Source organism: Danio rerio, chromosome 11, assembly GCF_049306965.1.
Source record: "Danio rerio strain Tuebingen ecotype United States chromosome 11, GRCz12tu, whole genome shotgun sequence".
Taxonomy (NCBI): domain Eukaryota; kingdom Metazoa; phylum Chordata; class Actinopteri; order Cypriniformes; family Danionidae; genus Danio; species Danio rerio.
In genome coordinates this window covers 31,579,730-31,598,504 of record NC_133186.1, presented here as the reverse complement: position 1 = coordinate 31,598,504, position 18,775 = coordinate 31,579,730, and the positions used below count along the sequence as shown (strand labels likewise).

General features: G+C 35.9%; 1 protein-coding gene across 12 annotated transcripts in view; it reads left to right on the top strand.

Annotated features, from left to right (window-relative positions):
* arhgef10la (Rho guanine nucleotide exchange factor (GEF) 10-like a) overlaps positions 1-18,775 on the top strand; it is a 222,932-nt gene that overhangs the window by 44,482 nt on the left and 159,675 nt on the right. For all 12 annotated transcript variants that reach the window (XM_073916824.1, XM_009306102.5, XM_073916829.1 and 9 more), the window contains 5 exons: positions 925-1,002; positions 4,851-5,030; positions 7,875-7,991; positions 10,525-10,617; positions 17,541-17,711. In XM_073916824.1, the coding sequence (XP_073772925.1) occupies positions 925-1,002; positions 4,851-5,030; positions 7,875-7,991; positions 10,525-10,617; positions 17,541-17,711 (639 nt within the window). The remainder of the gene's footprint in view (positions 1-924; positions 1,003-4,850; positions 5,031-7,874; positions 7,992-10,524; positions 10,618-17,540; positions 17,712-18,775) is intronic.

Below are 18,775 nucleotides of genomic sequence, written 5' to 3'. Positions count from 1 at the left end.
AAACACAGTATGATAGAACTGCAAAAGTTTTGCAGTATTGCTTACAGTGAACAAAATATCCATGAAACAAACAAGAGCATTCTGAACAAAGCAACAACCAAAAAAAAAAAAAAAAAAAAAAAAAAAAAAAAAAAAATCAGCAAAATGCCCAGATAAAAAGGGGATCTAAAAAAAGCTTATATTTAAATATAATAGAAAATCTAAATGTAATAAAAAAATAACCCCTGCCACTAAGTCTAAACCAGACTGGAATCAGCTGTGTTTGGCCCAGTTTACCCAACATAAATGTGTCAAACCAATTGTTTGTTAATAACAGTTTAGATCTATTTTGATATTGTTTTTGAACTGATATCATTGCAGAAGCAGAGGTTTTTATACTGTACCTGAGGTTTGGAATATTTTTTTGCTATTGGGGGATGTTGTGTGTTAACAGTCATAAATAATACAAAAACTATTCATAATTTTATTGGGAGGTGTACAGTAACTTGTTAAGAAAATGTAAGAATTGTGGAAATGTGTTTACTTACTGCAAATTGGGTGAAAACTACATGAAATGTGTGAATGGTATGGCCATAAAAAAATGCTTTGTTTATTGTGGTTAGAGTTTTGAAAATGTGTCAGCTGGTTGGACAAATGCTTGTTAGTGACAAAAAAAAAAGCTGTTTAAAAACAAAATGATGACATTTTGATTTTCAAATTCATATATATCTATTAAAAAATAAGTAAATGTTGTGTAATATGCTGTTGGTTATATTGTATTTGTTCAATTGTCTAAACTGTTTAGATGGATAGGTAGACAGTAAACATTAATGCATTAAAGTTATTAAATTTGACAGTAAATGCATTTTTGATGTTACAATGGCTTATTTTACAAAAAATACATACTATATGTCATGTTAACTATGTCATTCATCTCATCCACAGATTGTTAGACGCCATATTTTGAGCTCCATTGTGCAAAGTGAAAGAAGTTACCTGGACTCTCTTAAAAGAATCCTGCAGGTAAAATAGATCATTTAATGTATTTAATGTTTCATTGCATCTACCTGAATCACTGCAGATGTATTGGTGAAACTGAAAAACAAAAACAAACAAAAAAACTGTGGTAATTTGTCAGTGTCTTATTTGTTCTTTAGTATACTAAGGTCAAACTGGAATTTAATGCTTTGATACTTCAACGGCTTTTTTATATATATATATATATATATATATATATATATATATATATATATATATATATATATATATATATATATAAAAAGTCATTTTGTTTCTGAGATTAATTAAGATTATAGTGACATTTAGGGTTTCTCAAAATGTTTGCACTGTGTACATTAAAATGTTAGCCAAAATGTCACTGTTAATTTGTATAAATTGTTTTTGAAAGAGGCGGCATGATGGCTCAGTGGTCTGTCGCCTCACAACAAGAAGGTCGCTAGTTCGAGTCCCGAATTGACCATTTGCCATTTCTGTGTGGAGTTTGCTTGTTCTTCCTGCATTAGCGTGGATTTCCCCCGGGTGCTCTGGTTACCCCCACAGTCTAAAGACATCCGTTTTAGGTGAATTGAATAAACTACATTTTTCCGTAATGTACGAAGGTGAGTATGTATGAATGTTTCCCAGTACTGGGTTGCAACTGGAAGGGCATATGCTGTGTACAACATGTCCTGGAATAGTTGATGGTTCATTCCTCTGTGCCGACCCCTGATAAACGAGGGACTAAACCAAAGGAAAATGAATGAATGAACGTTTTTGAAAGGGCTAGAAATGATAGCTCTTCTTTAACCCTTTAAATTATATTGCTACCAATTTCTCTGGTAAATTTGTGCTTCCAAGATCACTCGAAGCAATTTTTGAGTGTTTTTATTTAATGATAAGTACAAATCTAGCTTTCAAAGCCTCAAAAGAAATGATATCGCTATAAATTGTCTTTAATATGAATTTGCGTACACATTTGCCATCTTTAAATGGAGACATGCGGGACGGCGCGTTTCATAGTGGGGAGTTTCATTACACATAATTCTGAACTCAGCTAGTGGTTGGAGGGAAAAGCGTTTGTTATCACACTCCTTTGAAGGCACAGGCACCGTCTAAAATTGAATCACAGATCAATGACAGCTTTACGCTCTATGAAATCTAGTCACTCAGGATCTATCTCCAAGCTTTGTTGTCAAATCAAAGCTCTGTCGGGTGTACTTTACAATCCCAGCTCTCTTTATAGCATGCTAGACGTGGTCTAGGGTGGTTAGATCACTTAAAATGGCCCCTAAGCAGTGGGAATGGGAGGTGGTGTAATTAAGTTTAGCAGTGCTGTTGCGGGTAGACAGATCTTTAGTAAAAGAAATAGTCTCATTGCCTCATCTTTTGTCTTATTTTCCCTTTGTCGATAATTCATTAGCGCTGGAGACTGCAGGCTAGGAAAGAAAGCAGCCATGAAAAATCTGTTGTGTCCCCAGTCTAACTAGCAAAATGTCTTTGCTTTTAAAGATTAGGTCTTATTGGTTATCTATGGGCATCACTTCTTGTTTTGCAATTTAAGGAAATCAAGCCTAAACAAACATTTAGCTAAGCCTAATGCGAGTTTGAGAATGTTGCAGGACAGTCAAACCCTATATCAGAAGGAAAATTAGCATTAACAAGTCAACATAATTGAGAAATTATATGGGGTTCTACACATAAGGAACTTTTTCACCGTTGCTGTCTGTGGATATACTTGTTTTTTAGTGTTTGCGCTCCAGGATTTTACTTCTAGCAATGCCATTTGGAGGAACTAAATTAGATCCTTCTTCAGAATAGGGTCTAAATCTTGATTAGTTCTTCTGTGTTGAATGATTGCCATACTCTATGGTGTATACCTTGCACATAGCCGATGCCTTTATGAGCACTTTTACCTCTGCATTCTCTCTGTTCTGCCCTGGCAATAACATGTATGAAACATTATAGGCAGTGGGGTTTCTTTATTGCACTATTTGCACTGCATTGTTGCGTTTCTTTGCTAGTATTTTGGGTTTATGCTGGAAATACAAGGACTGCTAGTGTAGCAGTAAATTAAGCTAACACTTATTTTAGGGTACAAAAGGTGGGAGTCAGTGATGGTTCAACAACTTTAATCATAAAGTAAACACAAAGCAGAAGTATACACTCAGAGCTATAACAAGCAGGTGTTGACACTTGTTTAACATTCCCTCCACCAGCTTTGCCACATGGTTATTTGCTTCTCCCACACTTGTGACTATTACCAAGCGAGGATTACAGATCTTGAACTCTGTGCTATTACAACCTGTAGTTAATTTTTTTTTTTTTTTTTTTTTTTGAGAAGTGTGCATCAAGGTTCCGCTTCAGAATACATGATTTTACAAAGGCTATGCAGTACCTACAGTACCACTGGACGTAATGAAGAGTTATAATCGTTCACACATTATTTTGATGGTCTGTTTGTTGAATTTAAGTTACATTGCAACTAATTCTAATTAGGTTGGGGTTAGGGCCAGGGATAGTGTAAGTTGACATGTACTTGCAAAGTTTCTTATAGTCAGTCGAATGTCTGTTTAGCAGCAGCATCAACAGATATTAAGCAGACACTACTGCTACTCAAGTGGACCTTCAAAATAAAGTGTTACCCTATAATCTGCCTTAATCCAGTGCAATATGAGCTACATATCTATAGTTTTCTGTTATCAAAAGTCGATAGTGATTCTGGTGGGCAGTATTCCTCCAAAACTGTGTACAAACACCCTCACACACATTCTAGTCGGCTCCCAAAAGACAAAATCAAGCATCAACATGCATGTGCATTTTTTTCCTCATGCAGGAACCATTTCAATCAGTGTAGGAGCCATTTTTTGTGTTGTAGTGATTTATGTTGTCCACTAGGTGTCACAAGCTGAAAACTATAACTAAGGTGCCTGTGTAAGCGAGGAAGAGCGTCAGGTATGGGAAAGCACCACACGGTTTTTGACCGTGCAACAGAGTAGCTTGTTTGCTAGCCAGAAAACAGCAGTGTTTAGATATGTGCTGTGTGTACATGGTGTAAATGTTATATTGACATGATAAAGAAGAAAGGAGAAGCAAAGATTGAGGCTTTGTTTAATTCACCTGCACAAATAAAGACATTCTGCTTAAAAACAACTTTAGCATGCATGGACTCTGATTGCATGCGTGAAATAGTGCTCACCCCCATTTCTGGCGACAACAGCTATGGAAGGCTGTTATAATCAGATGTATGCCACTTCAAAGGAAAAAGGCCAAATTAACTTCCAATTCATGCCGACTTACAGTGTGAGAAAATTTGTACAGATTTGACTTTCCTGTTTTCTTCCCCTTTTATTTAAATATTTTGTTGTGTTTCTGATTTCCCAGACAAAGACAGGAGTTTTCAGGAGAGTTCTTTTAAACCAGAATTTTTGGTATTACACATTATAAATTGAAGCAGACTGAATAAATCCAACATCCTGTAGCTTGAAACAAAGAAGAGTTCATGCAGCGTAAAAAAGATTGACTAAATCATAGAAGTAAACCTGAAATGGCTTCAAATAAGTAGGGGAATCAGGATATCTATGCATACATCTCCATGTGCTCAAATACTTGCAGTACTGCATTTCAAATATGTATTCATATATGCAAATTGGACATTTTGAATCTTGCATTCAAATGAATGAAATGGATAATGCGTAGTGAGACTTGATTTTTGTTCACCTTGCTGTTAAGATTAATTCACCACATTTTTAATCTCTTTCTCGTCAAGGTTAGGCAAGTCAAAGCTGTAAATGAATTATTCCTCATGTATAAATATAAAGATTTCTGGGTAATGTCATAAATAAGACATGTCTCCCTTTCTCACGGTCCTTTAGGAATACCAGCGACCGCTGATGGAGGCTGAGCCTCGGATTCTCAGTGTCAGGAAAATCCGGCCAATTTTTTTCCGTCTACGAGAGATCACGCAGTGTCACTCCATGTTCCAGATAGCCTTGGCATCTCGGGTGGCCGAATGGGACTCTTGTGAAAAAATTGGGGACCTGTTTGTAGCTTCAGTGAGTATGAGAATGCCTGAAAATGACTGGCCTCGAAACTGCACTACAGAACACCGAGCATTGTGTTATTTTGCTTCTCAACTGTCAAGCTGTTTCAGGTACTAACAGTTCTCTGCTCCAGTTTGCTTTAAAAGCTTTGCCAATTACTATGAGTGAGGATAGCTGTCTCCTACCAATGTAACAATGTTGGCACCATTGGGGCTGCAGGCCGTCTAATGGACTAATGAATGAGGTTTCTGTTGTGACCCTCCTCACAGGCAGCATCCATAAGCAGTTCTCATTATTCTTCTGTTAAAAGAGTGCATTTGGCCTCTTTGACCTGCTTTTATTGCATAGCACTAGTGGTCTTTATAAAGTCCCTGGAGGACAAAGAACTACCCTAGACAGACTGCTGTGCATTGAAAAGCAGAAAATAGACCCACAAACTGCATGACACGCATCATATTGCATCGCTTTGCTCAGTTTTTCAGTTGTTAAGTGCATATGTATGGGTCGAAATTGTTAAGGTTGAACTAGTAGTGGCTGAAAGCATGATTTAATTGCATTTAGTTGCTTTAGAAAACAGGTTATCACAAAACTATCCAGAAGTGAAGAACTATCTATCCAGAAGTGCATACTATACAATGCATACATAGCTGTTTGTGAATGTAAAGGTCTGCAAAATTTAAAGATTAAAGTGCTCTGTAAATCGAGTCTTCCAAAAGACAAAAAAAATTCTGAACTTCCTTTCAGGTAAATTAGAAATTCCAGTCTTGTTTCCTACACAAATCTGTTTAGGTTTGCTACAAAGTTGTATAATGCCAGCATATGGCCTTCATTGACCTCCTGTGTACGACATCTACATAGAACTTCGAACACTGTCGTTGTAGCTGAGGCCTGAAGTTTCGATTGTGTTATCAACACATCAAGGTGGTACTGTTTTTCGGTGACACAAAAAGCAAATCCATTTAGGATGAGAACTCTTGCTAGCCTGATATATGGCCAATGCTATAGTGACTATTCACATTACTGTTTATTAAAAGTGCTGATGAAGCTAAAATTCTTGTATGGTAATGTTTTCAACAGATTAGACCATCTGATCAGAATAGAGTAGGTTTGTGGGGATTTACTGTAGAGAGAGCAGAAATCCTATATTTTTTTTCTTTGGATAGACGAATCTCTTTTATTTGAGCCCCCCTTACGAAAAATAACTGCAGTAAACTAAAGTAAAACTGCAGTACAACTGCAGTATATAGAAGTATAACTGCCATACAATTAAGTACAGTTGCAAAATTGCAATACAATGAAGTATAAACACAGTTCAAATATAGTACAATAAAGTTCAACAGCAGTATAAACAAGTAAACTCCATCTTTACTGCACATGTGTTGCTGTAGTCTAATATGCCATTGGTGTGGTAAGAACTGTACTGCACTTGTGTTAAAAGGGGTTTGTTCTTTAACATCTTCCGAGAATATTTTGTACTTTTTTTAGGGCTGTTTTCTGGATTCAAGTAATTTTCCAGTTAGAATTCTAAAAGTTTATTTTCAAAAACAAATAATAAAAAAATAACTGCTGTAAACCGATCAGTTCAACAGCAGTAGCCTATATAGAATGATAACTGTGGCAAAATTCAATGCAACTGCAAAATTGCAGTATAATAAGGTATAAACACAGTTCAACTACAGTACAACAAAGTTCATCAGCAGTAATATCTGAAATATAACCGAAGTAACATTAAATAAACTGAGATGCACAATATAGTGATGTTTAATCATTTATTGCACTTAGGTACTGTACATAAGTATTTAAAGTGCACTTTCGCTTTATTATGTATTGAATTATTGTAGATGTATTTCTGTTGTTACTTATACGTCTGAAAAATGCCATACAATGTACTGTGGTAGTACTTTAGCAATACATCTGAAGTACTGAAAGCTCATTTGGAAACCATTCCCCGAGCAGGAAAAGTAGTAGCTGTACTGCAGTTGTATTGCAATAGTGGTATGGCAGTTGTACTGTTATTACTATTGTTTCAGTTGTATTGCAGAAGCAGTACTGCACTAGTAGGATCACTTCAGTACTATTTCAGTAGTTGTACTGTAGAAGTTATTCAATTGAATTGCAGTAGTTGTACTGTAGTAGTACTTCAGTTGTATTGCAGTAGATGTACTGCAGTTGGTTGTATTGTAGTACTTCAGTTGTATTGTAGTAATATTGCAATATATTTAAATCATGCAGTTCTTTCGTGTCCAAAAAACAGCACTTTTCAGAAGTTTTTGTTGATATTTTCAAATATTTTTTTAAATACTGATTTGCTGCCCTTTGCAAGATGTTGCAACTGTTTTGTGAATTTGCCCTGTATGTGAGTTTGTTGATAATAACATCTTTACCTGTGTGTATCATTTCCTGCTGTACTCAGCGGCCCCAGAGGGGAGGTACAGTTTGACAGGGGTTAATATCTATTTGTGGCTCGTTAATGTCCTCTCCAAGTCCTGCAAGCACTGCTGCTGTCAGCAGGTCTGTTCAGCTTCAATCAAAGCAGAGCGAATGGATGGCTGCCATTTTGCCTGCTCTAAAACACCCGGCAGTAATGGACTGTCAAAGATGTTTAGGTCCCTGGGATGGCAAACAGTGGTGCTGCGCTGCATAAATACCCCACTAAAATTACTGTTTACTTCCATCCCTTTGCCCTGTAATCACCTTTATAGTAGCCTGCCCACCACGACAGCAAAATTCAAGAGCAAGCTCAGCTCTGAAGGAGAAAGCGTGCATGTTGAGAGATGCTTAAGCAAAGTGGAAAATGAACATAAAAGCAAATGGAATTGTTTTTCTGAACAATTTTCTCTCTCGATTTCCCCATAGTTTTCCAAGTCTATGGTGCTGGACGTTTATAGTGATTACGTCAATAACTTCACCAATGCCATGGCCCTCATTAAGAAAGCCTGCTTGTCTAAACCAGCATTTCTGGAGTTCCTCAAGGTAAGTGCTGATGTTTGCTGCCAGTAGCCTCTTCAAGAAACTAAAATTTGCTAGTTGGTAGGTTCCGTTTGGTTGGTTTGCATTGGTAGGTTCCATTCTTTTCCTTGGACATGGGTCTGTGCAAGTAAATGCAAGTGCTTTAAACAAAACGAGAAAAACACACCCACAAAAACACAGAATGTAAAGAAAAGCATAAAAACATAGACATTTTTGCACATTTTTGCTCATTAATTTTAGAAATAAATTCAAAGAAACTGCAATTAGGGTGTCTCGGTGGGTAGCACAGTTTCCTCACAGCATGAAGGTCGCTTGGTAGAGCCTTGACTGGGTCAGTTGGCATTTCTGTGTGGAGTTTGTATGTTCTCCCTGTGTTGGTGTGGGTTTCCTCCGGGTGCTCCGGTTTACCCCACAGTACAAAGACATGTAATACAATTAGGCAAGCTAAATATGAATGAGTGTGTATGGATGTTTTCTAATGATGGGTTGCTGGAAGGGCATCCGCTGCATAAAGCATATGGTGGATAAGTTAGCGGTTAATTTTGCTGTGGCGACCCCAGATTAATAAAGGGACTAAGCCGAAAATAAAATAAATGAATGAATGAAACTGCAAGCAAAATTAAATTAAAAATAAAAGAAATTGTAGTTTCCTATAAAGCATGCTGAATCATGTCTCTAATCTTTCAATTTACTGCTTATTTGCATAAAGATTAAATTTATCTATGGTGTTACCTGAAAATATTAAGAACATGGAAGTACATGTAAAAGATTAATTTTAAGTAAAAAATTAAAAACTTAGCATTTATCACAGCACAATTTAATAAATATCACTCTAGCTATGAATGCAACAGAAGCCATTTGTACTTCTAGTGTAATTTTAGCCTTTCTAATTCAGGAGAGTCATCATAAATGATGTGAGTTAAAGTAAAAAAAAATGTCAGGAAAAAAAACTCAAATGTTTGTGTAATTTGAAACGTTTTATCTGTTGAACAGAAAATAAGATATTTTGAAGCTGTAAAACTTATACAAACAAATACTATAGAAGTCAATTTCAGCTTTCTTCAGAATATCTTCTTTCACATTTAACAGAAGAAAGAGATAAGTAATGAGTAATTAAATAGAATCTTCTTTTTTTTTTTGGTTGATCTACCCCTTTAAACCTCTGGATGTCATGTCATTCCTTTTAGGAGTTTTTTTTCTTTCAAAGAGATATATAAATATTTAAACCATAAAAGGCAGTGGGGTCCAATATTTGATTGGATTGCAATGATTTTCTTTTTTTGAATGCACAGTGCTCAGCATAACTGAGTACACACCATTTTGAAAATGAATATTTGTATCCATTTCTTAGTGAATATAGGCAATGCATTTTGGTGCATTTAAACGAAACGGATTTATTAAACAGATATATTTATTAAAATAATAATTTAGTCACCAAACATATATAGACATTTAAAGATAATACAATTAAATTTAAGCAAAATATTGCAAAAATAATAATAATAAAATAATAATTCCAACCTACAAAATTTCAAGTACATTTTTAATTTACATTTTTTTTTTTAATTTGTATTCTATATTTTTCTATAACATATAAATTTGGGTGTACTAGTTTTTTTGGTTGTTATTGCAAGGTGTTTTGTTAGATAAGCTCCAGATACTGACTAATCTAATGTATATGCACAAATACAGTATTGTATAGTTTCCTGTTTAAAATATAAATTTAAAAGATAGATTTGCAAGGGGTGTACTTTATATATACTGAGCACTGCACATTATAAAACGTGAAAATTTGAACAAAAATGTTTTTTGTCTAACTGCACTGGCATGTTTTTTCAAAGCATAAACATTTTGAAAATAAATATGATATGTTTTCCTATTAAATGCAATTATAAACATCCTATGCTATGTATTGTTTTAAGTAATTGTGTCAGGGGTTGTTTTTGCTTTCTACAATAACATTACCTCAAGTAATATATAATAATATTATACTTGTTATAATATTTTACCTCAAAATGAGACAAAGACTACTTAAGCAGAAAAAAAGATTAAAGCATGAATTGCTTAAAACCTATATTTGGATAATTTCAGGGAAGTCGCATATACTTTCTAAGTGTTGCACTTTTTAATTCAAAATATTTACCTGTTAATATATGAGGCTCAGGTTATCTGTTCTATCAAATTCAATAAAGCACAAAGATGTGTACAAAGCAACACATTTAGAGACCAGCTGGAATCTTTATCATCTACAGAAGTGACTGAACTCCACAAACACACAGTCAACAGTACTCTAATATCCTGCTTTGAAACCTACTGGAAAGCTCTCAAGTGCTCTCTGACAGTGCAGCGTTTAATGATTGCTGGAGTCTGCTGGCAGGCGCTAAAGAATCGATAGTTTAATACTAACCTTCACCCACCTTTCTGACTATCTAGAGTGTCAAGATTCCTCTGCTCTATATGTGGAAATGACTCTGTCTACCATTTGCTTTTTCTTCACCTTCTTATAAAGAGTGGGTGCTTCTCTTTATGTTCACAGAGGAAGCAGGCATCGAGCGTTGATCGCATAACCCTTTATGGTCTGATGGTGAAGCCTATTCAGCGCTTTCCACAGTTCATTCTCCTCTTGCAGGTCAGTATTTACCCATAAACGTCGTTTAGAGCTCTGAAGGGGGCGTGCTCTTTCAAGTGACTGGAAATTAGTTTCCAGGCAAGTCTATTAGAAACTGAAGGACTGGCTAAGAGCATGCCAGGTCTTCTGGAAGCTTATTAGTTCATGGGTTTGCTCTTCATTTGGCTTTTGTGGTGGAACAGCATTGACTTTATATCAGTGATTCTGAAAGGCCAACACAATATCTGAAGCACTGTCCTTTCAAAATGTTCACCTTTATTTATGATTGTTTGGAAAACTTTATGAATGTCACAAATTCCCTGATATATATGTAGCTTGTGCTAAATGGCAAAGTCTTTGGACACCCCTCCAAATTATTGAATTCTTGTGTTCCAGTCACTTGCTACAGGTGTATAAAATCGAGCATCTAGACATGCAAAATGCTTATACAAACAATTTTGAAAGAATTGGTCACGCTAAGGAGTTCAATAATTTCTAGCATAGTACTGTGATAGATTGCATCTTGTACAATATCAATGTGTAAAGTCCATTAATGAAACTACCTCACTACTAAATATGTCAATTGTCAACTTTTTGTGATATTATACCAAAGTGGAAGCAAATGGGAACAACAGCAAATCAGCCATAAAGTTGTAGGCCACAAAATATCTAAGGCACACAGAAATGTAAAATCAGTAGCTACAGACCTCCAAACTTATTGTAACCTTCAGATTAGCTCAAGAACAGTGTGTAGAGAGCATCTTGAAATGGGTTTTCAGGACCCATCAGCTGCATCCAAGCCTGACATCACCAAGTGGTTGTTTTTCAGGGGTTAGGCTCGATCCCTTATTTCTAGTGAAAGGAACATTTAATTATTCAGCATGCAAAGGCATTTTGGACAATGTCATCTTCCCAACTTTGTAGGAATAGTTTGGGGTACAAAATAGCTGTCCACTAGTACACATTTACATTTTACATTTACATTTAGTCATTTAGCAGACGCTTTCATCCAAAGCGACTTACTAATGAGGACAAGGAAGCAATTTACACAACTAAGAGCAACAATGAATAAGTGCTATAGGCAAGTTTCAGGTCTGTAAAGTCTAAGAAGGAAAGTATTAGTAGTATTAGTTTTTTTTTTTGGTTACAGTTAGTGTGATATTCAGAGAGGCAATTGCAGATTAGGAAGTGAAGTGGAGACTAAATAGTTGAGTTTTAGTCGTTTCTTGAAAATAGCGAGTGACTCTGCTGTTCTGATGCAGTTAGGGAGTTCATTCCACCAACTGGGCAGATTGAGCGTGAGCGTGAGCGAAAGTGATTTCTTCCCTCTTTGGGATGGAACCACGAGGCGACGTTCATTCACAGAACGTAAGTTTCTGGAGGGCACATAGATCTGCAGAAGTGAGAGCAGATAAGAAGGAGCAAGGCCAGAAGTCACTTTGTAGGCAAACATCAGAGCTTTGAATTTGATGCGAGCAGCAACTGGCAGCCAGTCTTTATGGATCTTACACAAAGCAAGATCCATAAAGACATGAGCAAGTTTTGTGTGGAAGAATTTGACTGGTCTACACAGAGTCCTGACCTTAACCTAAAAGAGTACTTTTAGATAAATTGGACAAATACCGTGTAGCTAGACTTTTTTTGTCCAACATCAGTGCTGGACCTTACAAATGTGCTTTTAGACGAATGGTCAAAATTCATATAAACACACTCCTAAACCTTGTGAAATGCATTCCAAGAGGATTTGAAGCTACATAGCTGTAAATTGGGGGGCAACAAAATCAACATGTCTGTAAAGGCAGATCACCTAAAACATTTAGAATGGATGTACTTCAGAAGGGACTTCAATCAAAACAGCAGTATTGAAAATAGCTTATTTTTCATATTTCATTCAGCTTAATTATTTTAATATGATTATTTAATTGCTTAAATAATAATTAAAAAAATATCCTTAAACTTAAACAACAATCATATAAAATGGTATTTTTAAGAAATACAATTATTGTTTATTAAGAAATATAACTTAACCTTGAATTAATCAAAATCTTAATCATAAGCATGCTCCTTGCTAAATTAGGAACTTCCTCTACCTCAAAATTGTCCTCCATTTGTAAGAAAAAATGTCGAAAAGCAAGTCACGTATTGAAATCTCATTTATGATCTGCTTTAGAAATATCACATTGACTTCAGCCAGCTCGGATGACGCTGAAATGTCTTGAATTCATCAAATTTGCATCTGCAAAGTGTTCACACAACTGTCTTGCTCTCTTAATTTCTATTATGGACAAGGAACAAGTGAACCACTAAACTATGGCACTTCATTTCATACTTCAGTAGGCATTGATTACTCATGAATTTAGATTTGTTTTAGATGTTCTGACTATAAAGTAGCCTAAGTTTAATAGCAGATTATACTCAATAACATCTGATGATGGCAGACTAAGAGCTATCTTTTCTTAGCTGCTTAAATGAACCAAGAACAGATATTTTCGATATAATGGCTAAGCTATTCTTTCCCATATAATTCAGTGGCTGCTGATTTTTTCCTTTTTTGATATCTAATTTTATACTCAATTTTTCTTGTGACTTGGACGCAAGTCTGTGCAAGGGATTTAAATAAAAAGAAAAAAAAAACATGCAAACAGAATGCAATAACACAGACTGAAAAGAAAACCATGAAGATATACAGTTGAATGAAAAATATTTAGTAGAAACAGTTTTTACGGTATTTTTACAAATAATTACAAAGAAACAGCAAGTAACGTATTGAATTAGGCATACAATTATAAAATGAATAATCAAGAAACTACTATTTCAGTATTTTCAAACATGTTGAGTAATGTTTTTATTCTTCCAATTTGTTTATTTGCAATATAATCCTAATTTTATAGAATATAATCTTACAGAATAAGACATTAATAGGTGCTTTTACTAAAAAACCTGAAAATATGCTAGTAAATAGCAACAATTTTTACCACAAAAAATATCAAAAATACAATTATTAGTATACTATCAGAATATTAATTTTATTGTCTGACATGTAGATCTAAATTGTGTAAAGATGAAATAGCGTCTTCAGTTTTATCATTTATCACACCACCGTTTTATAAACAACACTGTATTGTTATGCATGCAATAGTAGCCATTTGTACTACTAGTTTATTTGCAGCCTGTTTGACTGAGTTGTAAATGACATTACTATGTTGATATGTGAGTTAAGGCTAAAAAATGTCAGAAAAATTAACCAAATGTTTGTGTAATTTGGAATGCTGTATTGCATGTACTGTCTATGGTACCCTCGTCCTTCTGCACTGTCTCTCAGTGAGAGTTTGTGAAAGATGGTTTTTTCAGAGGTAATGATTCCCAGAGGGCTGGTAACATGCTACTCTCCTGAACGTGAGCTGCTACTGTAATTCTGACCCTCTTTTCTTGCTGTTGAGTGAAAGTGAAGGGACCTGCGGGTTTAAATGAATGCTAATAGTGCTGTATTACATTACAATGGCTAATACATTGTCTGAGTGATAGAGGTGCATTTATTACCACCATTAGCTTGTTCATTTTTTTTCTTTCTAATGTTAAAGGCCTGAATACACAATGTGTTTTAAGGAAAATGTAAGGGGAAATGCACTGCTTTTTTTGGATAACCGTTTTCTTTGTTTAGAGAAGGGTTGTTCTCTGTGTTTGTTTTATGTTACTGCAACTACTGAATCTGCTAAATTAATGAAAGCAATATACCTGACATCTGTATTACCAATTTTAGGTGCTGATTTTTGACAGCCAACACAAGTTTCTCCTCCATCTTTGTAGTCTCCTGACATTTCAGACAAATGTACATTTTGAACTGTAAATGGAAGGCCCACTTTTCCATTCATTTGATTGGTCAATAATAATAATAAAAAAGCTTAAAAAAGATGTTCAAACATAAGAGTTAAAAATTACAGCAACGTACACTCATTTATTCAAATTCATTGTACATTTTTAATGATTTTTTATGGTTTTAAAGATTATGAGTTGAAATAGGTTAATGGAAACCCAAATGTATGTAACGTGTTACATTAATATAACATCAGTTAAACTATGAAACTGGCACAGAGGTATGTATAATTAAAATCAACAGGACTGTTGTTTATTTCTGAGTGCATTATGCTGCATGTAGGACAAAACTACTGTATGTGTGTTTTTTTCAGTGACAGCTTCAGTGCAATATATCAGTTTTGCATATATAACTGAATTCTGTGCTTCATGTACTTATCAGCACCTGAATTTCCTGCTTCATTTATTTATTGATAAATAATAAACTAAACCTCCATGCACTAGAAAATTACTGAAAAAAATGTGTGATTACAGACAGCAAAAAAGTCAACAATGAGAGTGGATTCCTGTTCTGAGTTTACTCTGGTAGACCTTTTTGGGGTCAACTCTCCATTTCTAGCTCAGCTGGCCACAAAGAATGCAAGGTGCATAAGGTGGTTTAAATGCTGTGGACCCAGGTCACATAAATCGAACACAAAATGTTCACTGTCAATTGAAACACAAGTTTAGCTTCCATCATTGCAATCTCCTCACATTTCAAACAACTGTACATTCTTTTCTGTTAACGAAAGGCCTGCCATTTGGACAATGGGGAAAAAGGAATGACACCAATCACTTTTCTGCTTCATTTTTTACAATACAGTTGCTGATAAAACATACAAAATTTGACCACTCCATGTAGCTTATTATTTATAAACTGCTACTCTCTGATGATTTGCTTTTTATCCTCACTTGCAAGTCGCTTTGGATAAAAGCTAAAAGACTACATGTAATTGTAATAAAGTAAAAAAAGACAAAAGAGTCAACAGTGAGAGTTAATGTATACTCTGATAGACCTTTTTGGGGTCAACTCTGCATTGCTAGCTCAGATGACCACAAAAAAACTAAAGGTGCATGAGGTGACTAAAATGCAAGGCACCCAGGTCACATAAACAGCACACAAAATGTTTACTGTCAAAAAAAAACACAAGTGTCTTTTCCATCATTGCAGTCTCCTGACATTTTTAGCAACTGAACATTTTAAACTGTAAATGGAAGGCCTGCCATTTCATTAATTCGATTGGACAATAGGGGAAAGGAATGACATCAATCACTTTTTGTTTGCTCAGTTTTTTTTACAATACAGTCACTGATTTAAAAAAATTGACTACTCCATGTAGTAACTTATAATTTATAAACAGCTGCTCTCTGATGATTTGCTGTTTTATTCTCACTTGCAAGTTGCTTTGGATAAAAGCTTCTGGTAAAAGTCTACATGTAAATGTAATAAAGTAAAAAGTGACAAAAGAGTCAACAATGAGAGTTAATTCCTGTGCTGAATCTACTCTTATAGACCTTTTTCAACTCTGATTGCTAGCTCAGATGGCCACAAAACATGCAAGGTGCATAAGATGACTAAAATGCAAGGCACCCAGGTCACATAAACAGCACACAAAATCTTTACTGTGAATAGAAAACACAAGTTTCTCTTCCATCATTGCAGTCTCCTGCCATTTTAAGCTATGACTTTTTAACTGTAAATGAAAGGCCTGCATTTTCATTAATTTATTGGACAATGGGGAACAAAGGAATAACACCAAGCACTTTTCTGCTCAGAGTTTTTTTTTTTTTTTTACAATACAGTCTCTGATGATGAAAATAATACAAAATTTGACCACTCCATGTAGTATTCTAATTTATAACTTATCATTTATAAACTGCTACTCTGATGATTTGCTTTTTTATCCTCACTTGCAAGTCACTTTGGATAAAAGCATCTGTAAAAGACAACAGTACATGTAAATGTAATGAATAAAAATAGACAAAAGATTCATTAATGAGAGTTAATTCCTGTGCTGAGTCTACTCTGATAGACCTTTTTGGAATCAACTCTGCATTACTATATCAGATGGCCACAAAGAATGCAAGCTGCATAAGTTGGCTAAAATGCCTGATATTTTATTAATTTGATTGGGAAAAAAGAAATGACCAATCACTTTTTAGAGTTTTTTTTTTTTTTACAATATAGCCGCTGATTTAATAAGAAAAAAAAAAAAAAAAATTGACCACTTCATGTAGTAACTTATCCAACCCGGGCTCATTGTGGAAACGTAGCCCCGCCTTCTGCGGACCACGATTTACGTCCCGGGAGATACGTATTCGAGCGGTTTTTGTTTTCGCGGATCCGCGAGAGGCCGCTGTGCGCGCTTTTTCGCATCTCGGGCGCGCGCCGTTCTCGCACAAAAAGCCGCCGTATCAGCTGACTCGGCTGCCCTCCTCTTTCTCCTCCTCCTCCTCCTTCCCTAAACCCGAGCGATGGTTCGCAAAAGCCGTCCAAAAAAACAAACAAAAAAAAAAGCAAAAGCAAAAGCCCTCGTCCTCGATTTCCACCGTGTTTTCGGATCCCGTCGCGTTCTCACCCTTATTTTTCGGATTCCGTTTTTCGTCTTACCTGATTTCCGGAACCGCTGTTCCCCGGACTCGAGCCCGGTCGTCGTCCCAGCGGCCGGCTCCTCCTCCTCTGGGGCCTCCGCTCAGCCGACGCAACGCTGTGAGCTAAGCGGACAAACTGGTTGCATTGGGAAAGCCCTCCACTCGGGGGACGGAGCGGCGCCACACCCCCCCGCAGCGTTCGCTCGGAAAAAACTAAACGCGGCCTTACGTACCTCCGGCCACGTAAATCGCGGTCTCCAGAAATGTCCGCGGGGCTACGTTTCCAGAATGAGCTTGGGTTGAACTTATTATTTACAAACTGCTACTCTGATGATTTGAATTGCTGTTTTATCCTCACTTGCAAGTTGCTTTGGATAAAAAGTGTCTGCTAAATGACTACATGTAAATGTAAAGAAAACAATTGGCCTTTGATTGCAAAAGCGAAACAAAAAAGCATTCGGTGTGATCAGGGCCTGACTTACTATGTTCTCTGCCTTTAGGACATGCTGAAGAACACTCCCACTGGCCATGTGGACAGACTGCCCTTGCAACTGGCTCTGACTGAATTGGAGACCCTCGCTGAGAAACTCAATGAGCAGAAAAGGGTGGCTGATCAGATCACTGAGACACAGCAGCTGGCCCGCTGTGTCAGTGACCGTTCTCTCAGCAAGGTGAGGAAAACACACACATGCGCCCTTTTTTCTTCCTCAGCTGTGATGGCAGAATGATGCTGCTGCCGCCTTGATGTAATCAGAGGAGTGTAAATCCTAATCACAAAACCATTTCATGGTTTCTTTCTGACTTCCTATTTTCTTAGACCTTTTTGCAATTACTTTACACCAGCTGGTCCCAAGGTCATTGTGTTCACACTGCTCTCATTGTAGCGAACCACAGATGTGGTTCATCACATTAACTGTTACACTTGCGTTTGACAAGCAGAAAATGTCACAGTGCTTTAGTCTTAATTATGAAATGGCTGTCTATTATTCCATTTTATCTTTTGAAAAAAAATGCAATCACAAGAATGAGGAAATTAGCCACTTTAAATAATGAGAATATTCCATCTTACAAGATTTCCTGCTAAGAATCAGGATTATTAAAGTAACCAAAAACATTTTTTTTACCCAAAAGAAATGCATATATATATATATATATATATATATATATATATATATATATATATATATATATATATATATATATATATATATATATATATATTATTATTATTATTATTATTATTATTATTATTAATGGGCATTTATTTTACCCCTTTTACAATATAAAAGACGAGTCTTTGGTGTCTCCAGAATGTGTCTGTAAAGTTTCAGCTCAAAAACCCATCCAATTGTTTAAAATTGCCTCCAAAATCTGCCTATTTTGGTGTTTGAATACATTGTAGCAGTTTTTGTAGCCTGTGGCTTTTAATCCAAATGAGCTGCTTCTCGCCGCCCACTGCTCCTACATGCGTGTCTGTTATTCAACATGCGTTATGTCAGGTAAACGGCAGTCAGTGACAGAGAGAGACTTGGGTGAAGCTGAAATATAGCTCATTAGTCAAAACTACCAAGTTTAGAGTCCAAGTCTTCCTGAAATGAGTCTCACACAAATGCCATTTGCAGCACACACACACACACACACACACACACACACACACACAAACAAACACTTCTGCGTCACATTGTGGTGGGCCTCAAAATCACTGAGATTTGGGTCAGGGTTCAACGTCAGGGTT